This window comes from Primulina huaijiensis, chromosome 18 (genome assembly GCF_012295235.1).
Source record: "Primulina huaijiensis isolate GDHJ02 chromosome 18, ASM1229523v2, whole genome shotgun sequence".
NCBI lineage: Eukaryota > Viridiplantae > Streptophyta > Magnoliopsida > Lamiales > Gesneriaceae > Primulina > Primulina huaijiensis.
The window spans coordinates 13,975,164-13,987,216 of record NC_133323.1 but is presented as its reverse complement, the minus strand read 5'-3'; the positions used below and the strand labels follow the sequence as shown (position 1 = coordinate 13,987,216).

The 12,053-nt window shown below is 36.9% G+C and overlaps 1 protein-coding gene and 1 pseudogene across 1 annotated transcript; one reads left to right on the top strand and one right to left on the bottom strand.

The window, feature by feature from the left end:
* The first annotated feature begins 8,108 nt into the window (after nt 1-8,108).
* LOC140963947 (uncharacterized) lies at nt 8,109-9,832 on the top strand. Its single transcript, XM_073423428.1, has 4 exons — nt 8,109-8,409; nt 8,469-8,655; nt 8,833-9,019; nt 9,227-9,832. The coding sequence occupies exons 1-4, from the start codon at nt 8,109-8,111 to the stop codon at nt 9,830-9,832; spliced, it is 1,281 nt and encodes a 426-aa protein (XP_073279529.1).
* Nucleotides 9,833-9,835: 3 nt separating this feature from the next.
* Nucleotides 9,836-12,053, bottom strand: part of LOC140963946 (uncharacterized) — an 11,572-nt pseudogene continuing 9,354 nt past the window's right edge.

Sequence of the window (12,053 nt, the reverse complement as noted above, 5' to 3'; positions counted from 1 at the left end):
AAATGATGAAAGATTGATAGCTTTAAGATTAAAATGATTTATGATATATGATTTATTCTTAAAAGGTTTTTAAATGATATATTTATGTTTAAATGATTTTGAAATGATTTTAAATGGTTTATTTATGTTTAAAAGCTATTTTAAAATTAAAGTATGATTTTTTTTAATGCTAGTGATTGTATATGTATTATTTGCAACTTATGTTTAGAACATGCTGAGTCATTAGACAAACTATGTTTGTAAGATGCAGGATTTGATGATTTATGGGAGGCGTCGACGATTGAGTGGATCGAGTGCTGCAATACACACCCAATGACCATTTATTTCGCACTAGCTAGATAGATAAAAGATTAAAATATTTATGCTAATAACTTTATTAGAGATATTTTTATACTTTATTTTATGGTTAATTGATCTTTTTTAAAGTCGATTTAGGAGTTTTGGTTAGTTGATGATTTAAGATTTTATTTGGTGCTCTCGAGATTTCAAATGTTAATTATTAGGATTGTTAGAAATGCTAAGTTATTTATTTTAGAATTTTCGAGTTTATGATTTATGATTAGGAAAAAAAATTTCGAGGTCGTTTCAGTTGGTTTCAGAGTGAAGTTTTCCCCAAAAGGGGTTGTGTACTATCATTCTAAGAAGATCAAGAAGTCACGCCTCAAATATGTGAGTTTTTACTGCTGTATATGTTATATGCCAAAATTCTGTTAAATGCTTTCATGATACATGATATAAGTGGTAGTTGCATGCTGCATGGAAAAAATGATTAATTGCATGTTGGTTACGTGGTTGGACGACATGTACAGAGATGCCTCCTAGAAAGGTATTGCGTAGGACTGATGAGATTAGACATGAGGAGGATATTCCACAGCCTCCACCTGTTCAGGATTCTAGTACCCATGTACTAGTTGGTATGGCCCGCTTTTTTGAGCAACACGTAGTAAATGGAGTAAGGGTTAGACCAGAGGCTGCTTATGAGCGATTTAGGATGATGGACCCGAGAAATTTCATGGCACTACTGATCCATTCGTTGCTGAGGGATGGATTTGATCTTTAGAGGTTATTTTTCGCTACATGGACATGGCGGACGCTGATCGAGTTTGCTGTACCATCTATATGTTGAAAGGCGATGCTTCCTTATGGTGGGAGGGAGCTGTGCGAGGAGTGAATATGGAGACTTTGACTTGGGAGAAGTTCAAGCGGGTGTTCTATGATAAGTACTTCACATCTGATGTTCGTTCTACTCTTAAGAGATATTTCATGAGTCTCCGTCAAGGGGATTGGTCTGTTGCTGAATTTGTGCTGAAGTTTGATAGGGACTGTCACTTTGTGCCTTTGATTGTGAATGCTGCTGCTGAAAAATTACGACACTTCCTTGATGGTTTGTGTGACGTACCGTATTTTAAACAACTTAAATTTTTTGCGGAAAATTTAAATTTTTCTTAAATAAATAGAAATCATTCAAAGTGTGATAAAAGTATACCATTCATCCCAAAATATTTGAAGTAAAAAACCACTATCAAAGTTTGTAAAAATACTTGTTTAAACAAAGTAAATGGGACTCGTAATAAAAATCAGAGTATTTAAAACAACGTGCATAAAGTTCTTAAAACATGGGCGGTCCTCGGGTTTAGCCTCCTGCGCAGCCCAAGCCAGCTCATTGGTCCCCACCCCTCGTTTCCTCATCCTCATGCTCACATGCATCGATCAAGTATAGTGAGTCTAAAGACTCAACACTTATAAATCCGGTCATACTTTACCGAGATGGATTGGTCCCTGGTCATACTTTACCGCTTTCCAATCCTGATCAAACCCGGTCATACTTTACCGGGGTGGAGAGGTCCTCGTCCACGTTCACCGACTTCCAAACCCGTTCATAATTGGTCACAAGACATTTAGCATATCTCAAAAACATAAAATATTTTCTTTTGCACGTCGAACATACTTACATAGCGTTAAGGGATGCGTTGGGTCTCGTTTGGGGCCACTGCTGCACATACTAACATGAGTTCAAACACTTATCTTTCGTAACTTAGACGTATTAGTCGTGCTCACGCCCAAAAATGACAAATTTCCTTATGACGTTCTAAATCTCTCGGGACTCGACCTCGTTTAATCATCGTACTAAATCAAGACATCAAATCCCAAAACAATCCATATATATGTACATATTTTAATTTTTTTTTTAAACATGGAAGACACGGACACCGTGTAAGGGTCGGGGCCTGTCTAGACGCTGGAAATTCACATCCTCGAGACCCATCCTAGGATGCTATGACAATGATTCAAACTCCCATGACGCCTCAAAATAATGATGCAAACTGTGAGAACCCGGGATTTTCCGATCTGAAGCAAATCATGTAAGAAATACGAACTTGAAATTTAGCTCAAACTAAGCTCAACAACTTTCATTCTAACTGTAAAAATTGAATATTAACGTAGATTTTCAGCTAATTTAACTCGAGGAAGTAGTTTCAATTCTCGGGGATTGGATCAACGTGAAGCCAAGCTGCAAGAAACCGCATCCATTAAAGAGTTATCACTGGGGGAGTAAAACCCCAGCTCAAGGACTCGATCTTTCAGCTCAAAGAAGCTCAACCAAGCTTGTCCTAACGAGACCAAAAAAGGAGATAAAGGAGAAGCTAAAGGTTTGGACAAATTAAGAATGCAAGAAATGACCTTTGAGTTAACCCATAAAGGAGCTGCGGGAGGAGCTACGGGACCAGGACACATTTATGGTGCAGGAGATGACCTTTGATGATTGATATACCTTGACCACATTAAAAGTCACATTGAATGCAGGGCTTGGGGCCCAAGTTGGCATCCAAGGGGAGGGCTAGGTGAAGGGGTTATCTTTGGCCTATAAATACCACATCAAAGGGAAGGAAAATGCTCCAAGAAGGGCACAAAGAATTCGGCCCTCACCCCTACACAAACCCCTCCAAAATTTCGGCCAAGCTAAGAAAGGAAGAGGAAGGAATTTTCGTGCAGTCAAGTGCTGAAATCCTGCGTCAAAGTACTGCTCGATCGAAGACAAATTTTTCTGAGGTAAAGTCAAAGTGCTGCTCGATTTTTGAGAGGAAACTTTGTACAAGAATCTGCAAATTCGGTAAGTGGGTTTTTGATATGTATATTCGTTTGTACTTTTAAAACTTGAATATATAAGTTATGTCATGCATGTATGTGTGTCCTCATTTTTGAAAAGCATGATGTCTGTCTTTTAAAAATTTCGATCGATTATATGTTTTCTTCTATGTTTCGAAATTCTTTGATTCCGCTAAATCCGTATGAAACTCTGACATCTGAAAATTCTGATACGTTCTGTCTGGAAAACTCTGAATTCTGTGTTGCACTGTTACGATTCAAATTTGACATGGGACGAAAATTATAGTTCTGCTGGCCCCCATTGGTGTGTTAGAGTAGGTGCACGTCGAGCCAAGTGTTGGCCGAGTGTTCACAATGAAACTCTATGTATAAACAGTCTTTATTTTAATAATATTTGAAATTATTGTTTTGGCACATCTTTATCTGTATACCCATGCTAGTTGCATAGATAAAGCCCTTGAATATACAAATAGTAGAAAGAATATGGGATGCTCATATGATGAGTATCATGAAACTCATATTTGGAATACTGTNTGATGATCGAGATCGAGATTCAAGATTTCTACTTTCCTTTTGTTTCCGCTTCTGAAACTCTGATGTAATTTTATTTCATTGTCATTGTAAAGACAATATTGTTTTATGAAAAAGACTGGTTTGTTTTTGATACGAGGCTTAATTGTTTTCAAGTAATTGTTAAACAATGCCAAATGTCATCGACGATTCGGACATGGGGCGTGACATTTAAGTTGTATCAGAGCAGCCAGGTTTATAATCCCGCTGGGATTTTTATAGGCAAAATTTGACAAAACTTTCGCAAAAGCCTAGTGCATCCCACTCTGAGTCCAACTTTCATTTGTTCCCCAAATTTTGAACTGCTTCGAATTCTATCCATCCAATTGTTCTGCAAAATTCTCAGTATGAAAAATTCCACGACAGCTTTGTTTATATTATTTGTGCATTTCTATCCTTTATACGATTCTGATATTTTTCCTCCACTTATTCTAGGAAATGGCTCCTTCACGTACTCGTGCTCAGGCTGCCCTTCGTATGCGCCGGCTCACGATAGATAACTAGGTTAAGGAGATTGCGACTTTGAAGGCACAACTGGCTAAGGAAAGACTAGAGAAGCTGGAGCTTAGCGAGATTAGAGGTATACTTGAGACAGACGTGCAGCGACTTACCCATCACTTGAACTTGGTTGAGAGCCAACTTTTACAGATACCGACTGATTCAACTCGCATCACGCGCTTAGCTTCACAAAACAAGGACTTGCTGGAAAGAGTAGAGACGGAGATAGAGCGTGCTACTCAGGCTCGTCAGCGTCAGGAGGAGTTCAGCGCCAAGCAACAGCGGTACATTTCAAAGCTCCACGGTACTATGAACCGGCTTCATGATCAGAACAACTACTTGCATCTGGTGGTAGAGAACATGGCAGAGGAGGAAGAGGCACCAATGGATGTGGTCGGCAACGACAGTGAGAGTGACGACGGAGATATGATCGACTAGACTAAGATTAGTAGTAGGATTGTAATAAAAATATGATTGAAAAAGTATTAAGTGTATCAACTTATTTTTAAATAAAAATTCCTATCATCGTTAAATTATTGCATTTGAAAATTTTGATGAGTATCTTATCAAAAATGTTTTATCTTTATAGGAAACAAACATGAATCTTCAAAGCATTATAAATGAACTTTAAAAACAGCTTCAAGAAAAAGAGACAGAGATTAAAACTTTGAAAGAAAAAAATGAAAAACTCAAGAGGGATAACTATCAGCTAGATGGGAATAACGTGTGCATGATGGAGGATCTTCGTGAAGCTAGAGAGGAAGAGAAAATATTGCGTAATGATGTTAAAAGCTATGCTGCTTATCACATGAATCGGAATGTCAGCACGAGATCACCAAGCAAGAGTTGAACAAAGCGCAAGATAGGATTTTGATGCTCCAAATCCGGGATGATAGCCTTCTCAAAATCATTACGCTCCAAACGAATTGATGAATACAAAATCAATGAAGCAGTAAACCAATCAACAATACAGGAGCTTCAGGATCAAGTAAACAACCTTGACCACCACAACACACAATTACAAAATCATATTGATTAGCTACAGAATAATATGATCAATATGGAGGAACTCTTAGAAGTACTCGAAGCTAACCAAGAAGAAAACCCTATGGAGGAGGAAATCGATGAAGCGATAAGAGATGGCGAAGTGATAGACGATTAGAGAGAGTTCTAGATTAGGCATTGATTGTATCTAAGAACTATTTGCTTTAAAAATGATAGATTGTATGAATTTCAAATCTTAATGAAAATTATTTCTTTGATTATACAATGTGGCAAACAAATTAATAAATACATATGTTTATAGGGAATGGCAGGCAGACCACCCAGAAATAATCGAAACCCCAGAAGAGTTAACCAAAACGAGGATGAGAATCCCCCAAGGGTAAATCTCAGCCAGGAAGATTTGATGGCCATAGCTACCATTGTAGCCGCCACATTGCAAGGAATCATGAATCCCCTTGCCAACGCCATTCAGCTGCCACCGGAACCACAATCGCGTGGAATTAAATACCATTATGAATCCCTCAGAAGTAATCGAGTTCCAACTTTCGATGGGAACCCAGACCCGGAAGTAAGCCATAACTGGATCAAGAATGTCGAATAACAATTACACCTACTGGAAGTGACGGAAGGATTGAAGGTGGAAGTTGTGACACCATTTTTGGAGGATCGAGCAAGAAAATGATGGGAAACTGTGTCACCATCTCTGGCTGAGGTGGAACAGATCACATGGCAGACTTTCAGAAGAGAATTTTTGAAACAATATTATCCAGCTGAGTTTCGTCTGCAAAAGTTGGGAGAGTTTGAGAATTTCAAACAAACACCAGACATGACAGTGATGGAATACACTTCAAGGTTCAACGATCTGGGAACCTATGTTCCAACGATCATGTTTGATGAAACATTAAAAAGGCATCGTTTTAAGAAGGGACTGAGCAGCCGGATTCAATCGGCTTTTGCGGTGTTCAAGCCATACAATTTCACGTATTTGATGGGCGCTGCAATGAGCGCGGAGATAGATATCAAACGCCGTGAGGAAGAAAACAAGAACAAAAGACTGATGGCCAGTCAATCTGCTCAAATGGTCCAAAATTCAAAAAGCCAAACTATTTAAGTGGCCCTTAAAGAGAAACCTTTAACGGTGCTGGCAATACAGAAGGAAAGTGGTGCAATACTTGTCGACAAAAGCAACATTGGGGAATGTTATCGGAAAACAGGTGCTTGTTTCAGATGTGGTAAGGTGGGTCATAGAATTAAAGATTGTCCAGAAAACAAAGACAGAGGGAAGGGACCCAGTGATAGGTATGGTTTTTACGTGTTTTACTGCATTAGTTTTGTGTGTGTTTGCCTTGTGCATGCATACATTTCATTTACATTTTGTTTGTTTTAGAGTAAGCATATGCATTTGATCATGTCTCACTTGGGCGTGGTGAATTTGCAGGAAAAATGACCGGAAAACTGAAATCGGAGAAAAATGAGCAAAAATGGGCAGAAAGACAGGCGCCCGAGCAGCAGAAATTTACCGCTCGGGCGCGAGAAGTGACTCGAGCAGCTAATTTACAGAGGGTGTGGCGCTCGGGCGGTAATATTCTACCGCCCGAACGTGACTGCCGCATTCCCCAAGCATAATTACAGAAGGTGTGGCGCTCGAGCGGTAATATTCTACTGCCCGAGCGCCAACTATTTTTTGAAAGATTTCTTGTCCGATTCCTTACCTTATTTTGGGGATATGGATAATATGAAGAGGTTGAGGGGATGATTTTGTGGAGGAGACAGAATTCATCAGCCACCACAAGCCTTGGAGAGGATTTTGCGCTTGGAGTTTGAGATTCGAAGATTTTCCGGGCGTCGTTCCTCGCACTTTCGTCACGCATAGTATTTCTGATCTAGTTTTTATCATTTAAACATTGTGTTGTCTTTATTTCTACCATGAACTCTAGTAGCTAAACCATAATATTTGTTGGGATTTTTGGGGATCCTACCCCAAACTTTGATTTAATTAATTTATATTTCGATTGTTTCTTTATTCTTGAATGTGCTACTATTTTTCATTGTGTTGTTAGAGCATAGCTAACTTTAACAACGTTTTTATATTGTGAGTGAGTTCGAGAGAATAGCTTGTGATAGGAACGAGTAGTATAATCCGTGGATCTACAATTTACATAGACATATGAAATTGGATACGCGCCAATAGTTATAGTCCTAAGTGTCGAAAACTAGGAAATTTCATAGATCGATATGCGATTCACTCGTGATAAATAATTAAAGACATTTAATTACTTCACTGAGCAGAATTAGTTTGGAATAGCTCGAGAGAGTGTGTTCAATTGAATAGGAAATCTTGTCGGAAGCATACATTCGCTATCGAACGAATTAATTAATTAACGAGGGGTAGGTGAACCGATATTCCCAACAAATTAATTTCTCATTGAATCTTAATCAACCATTTTAGATATTATATTTCATTATTCAATTCTTGAATCTTTTTTTTTTGCATATTTATTTGAGCATAGTAGTATTAAAACAATCATCCAAATTTCGTTACTAAAGATTTAATAACTGAAATAATAATAGTCAAATACAGTCTTCAGTGGAACGATACTCGTACTCACGTACATTATACTATTTCTTAACATCGTGCACTTGCGATTAATTTTTGAGCATACAAAACCATATTTTTAGTAAGGATTCCACAGTACAAGTTTTGCTTGATCAAGTTTTTGGCGCGGTTGTCGGGAACTATTAATCCACAATTTTATTTTCAATTATTTACTTTAGCATTCTCTTTTTTATTTTGTTTGACACCTTGGATTTAATTACAGGTATCTCTTTCGTGCATGCCAAGGTCTCTAGAGTCTGAACTAGTGATATTTGATCCTGAGATTGAAAGAACCTTACGCAGAAGAAGGCAACAATAGAGGCTTAGAGACATGATGAATAGGAACGAACATGAGGAAGAGCATCATGAAGATCTAAGGGTGGAGGAGCCAAGGCGCATACCTATGCTTGAATATGCGCAACCTTCGCTTGATGGAGCACGTCCAAGCATAGTGCGACCAACTGTCAGGGCAAACCAGTTTGAGATCAAGCCAGCCTTAATTCAAATGATCCAGAACACTGTCCAATTCGGGGGGAATGCGCTAGATGATTCGAACACTCACATCGCCGACTTCTTAGAAATTTGTGACACTTTTAAATTTAATGGAGTTTCAGATGATGCTATTAGACTACGTTATTTCCATTATCTTTGCGTGATAAAGCTAAATCTTGGCTGAATTGTTTACCTATAGGTTCAATCACAACTTGGGAAGACATGGCCAAGGAATTCCTCTTGAAATACTTTTCTCCATCGAAAACCATGAAGCTACGAGCGGACATAACCACCTTCTCTCAATTTGAGCAAGAGTCACTCTACGAGGCTTCGGAGCGCTACAAAGACTTACTGCGAAGATGCCCACATCATGAGTTGCCTCTTGGGTTAGTTGTCCAAATTTTTACTATGGTTTAATCTCATCTAACCGAACCATGATAGATGCTGTGGCCTGCGGAAATCTGCTGAGGAAAACGGTCGAAGAAGGGTATGAGTTACAGGAGGAGATGGCTGCTAGCAGCTATCACCCTCAGTCTAAGAGGAACACTCATCGGGGAATGCAGGATACACCAGGTAACTGATTTTTCAGCTGTCACTGCACAATTAGAAGCACTTAACAGGAAAATAGACAGCATGAACGTAAACGGGACAGCGATGCGCCTGCAAGAGATATTTTGTGAAAAATGCGGAGAACACTATGTTAAGGACTGTCAAGACAGTGGTCATTTCTATGTGAATGAGGAGGCATCGGTGAATCAAGTGGGAATTCAAAACCGTCCGAGGAATGATCCTTATTCAAATACATACAATCTTGTATGGAGACAACACCCCAACTTCTCATGGGGTGGTCAAGGCAGTCAGACTCGACCACAAGGAGGACAGTAGTATAGTAAGCAACCGATATATCGATCTGAGCCTCGAAATGAGAAATCTAGTTTGGAGCAAATGATGTCTCAGTTCATTTCAGCCACCGAGACTAGACTGCAAAACCAGGATGCATCAATAAAAGGCTTGGAGAAAAAAATAGGTCAGTTGGCTAAAATGATCACTAGCAGAGAACCAGGCACCTTGCCAAGCAACACGGAAACCAACCCGAAAGAGCAAGTGAAAGCCATATTGTTGAGAAGCGGAAAAGTGCTTGAAAAAGAAGATCAACGAGAGGAAGCCGTTGACATATCTCCAGGTAAGTCTTCTAAATCTACACCCGCACTCACTACACAAGCTCAAATTGCAATTCCCCAACCTTTCCCTGCAGCATTAAAAAAGGCGAAATTGGATGCGAAATTCGGTAAGTTCTTAGAAGTATTCAAAAAATTGCACATTAATGTTCCTTTTGCTAATGCTCTGCTGCAAATGCCGATCTATGCTAAATTTTTGAATGACATCTTAGCTAACAAGGGGAGGTTGGAAGATCACATGACGATAAACTTGATTGAGAACTGCTCTGCATTGGTACAAAACAAGATACCACCGAAACTAAAAGACCCAGGGAGTTTTTCTATCCCTTGCGTGATTGGTGAAATTTTTTTCATAAAGCTTTGTGTGATCTTGGAGCGAGTATAAATCTTATGCCGTTATCTGTATTCAGGAAACTCGGATTAGGAGAACCTAAGCCAACAAGGATGTCCTTGCAACTAGCAGATAGATCTGTCTAATACCCGCGAGGAGTCATAGAGGACGTCCTGGTAAAGGTGGACAAATTAATTTTTCTTGCAGATTTTGTAGTACTTGACATGGAAAAAGACATGGAGATGCCCTTGATTCTGGGGAGGCTATGCCTTGCGATTGGCAAGGCCCTGATTGATGTTCAAGAAGAGAAGTTGAGATTAAGAGTGGGCGAGGAAGAACTTACTTTTGACATTGTTCTCACTTTGATTGTTGCACTCCTAAGAGCAGGTTGTCCACAAGTAGTATACTTCGGTGAGTCCGATATCGTATCCACAGGGAAGCTAATGTAATTACCAGTCCACTACAATGTCTTTTTGTTTTGTTTTTGTTTTTTTTTCTTTTTAATTTTAATTGTTTGAATCTTTTATGGGTTAATTTTAATTTTTTAAATTTTAATTTATTTTTTTGAGATTAAAGGATCCACTCTTGGTATTTTAATAAACTTAACATTAACGAACAATATTGAAATCCACTTAATAAAATGATTCCAATATATTAAATAATCATATTTATATTATGTTATAAATTATTATCTTATAAGTATATAATATATACCAAAATTTATAAATGTGTTCAAGTATTTATTGTGCTATATATATATTTGTAAACACTAAATCAAGGTTCTCACTTTAAATGGTTGATAAAACTAAACTAACATTTAAATGGTACCAAGAAATTAATATTATGATATATTTATATATAGTAAATCAAGGTTCCCACTTTAAATGTTTGGTAAAACCAAACAAACATTTAAATGGTTCCAAGAATTTAGTGTAACATATAGCAACAATAAATCAAAACTCCCACTTATAAGTAGGGTATAAAAATGCTTAAAAATATAAATATAACATAAACAATAAAAAATGATTAAATAATATAAAACATAGATTCTTACCTTTTAATAACCTTATTATCATGCCAAGAGTTTCACCTTATCATCTCAACTTTAGGAAGTTAGCTATTCATTATTCAAAGTGTAAAACTTTGAATATGAAATTAACATGCTAATTATATTTAAATGAAGAAATAAAGGAAAAATATAGAGAGAAATATTATGAACTCAAAGGTTTGTTCATAGAATGAGGGATCTCTCAATATATTACAATGCACCCCTATTTATAGCCAAGTTTGGGGAGACAACCACAAATAAAATATTATTTTTTTACACATAAGTCTTCATTGGTGTTCCAAGATATTATATTATAATACACATCACTTTTGAAAATCTTCTTCTCCGAATTTGCTTCTTCACATAAAAAGAAACATGTGAATAATTGAGTTGTCTAATTGTGGTATTTTTTTCAAACCATTTGACAAAGTAATTTGAGAGATATGGTAAAAATACTAGAGCATGGTAAAACTGCCACTCCTTTGGTAACTTTATTTGTTGCTTAATTTGATCCCAATTGTGAGAGGATTTTTATGTCATGCTTGTCAACAATATTGTAGATATTATAATCAACTTTCTACAGGTCCAAGAATCATCTTAATCCCATTTGCAACGCCAAGTTTATTCTTGTTTTATCGAACCTGTAAAAAATAGTAAAAACTTGTAATTACACAACAACTTATATTTTATACAATTTATTATAAAACATATAATATTTAAACATTTAATAAAACAAAAACTATATATTTATATTATAAAACATTTAATTAATGTACAATTTTTATGTTTATCACACCTCCCAACCAGCTTATTGCTAGTCCCTAGCAAATTAAGCGTTAATAGCAATACAAAACATATTGATTAATTTAAATAGAAATGTAATCAAAACTATCTAATTGTTTAAATTAAATTTGAAAACTGTCAAAGTTATATCAAGATCATCATAATTATAATTTATGAAATAATTTGAGATGATCAATTCAAAGCTTATTTCAGGTAGTTAAATGTACACGAGCTTCAGAAATTCCTAGTAAGAGTCTCAACTCCATATCCTCACATGTTAATAAATGTTTCAATTTATGGCAACGATTTCTCTCATGGAGTTGGAATACAGATAAATGCTCAGAAAAATGATTTACAGAATGCAGACAGACAAACGAGCCAAACTAATCAAAAGATAGAAAATCTATTGATTCAAAATCTAGTTGTTCTTATTATATATTTTTT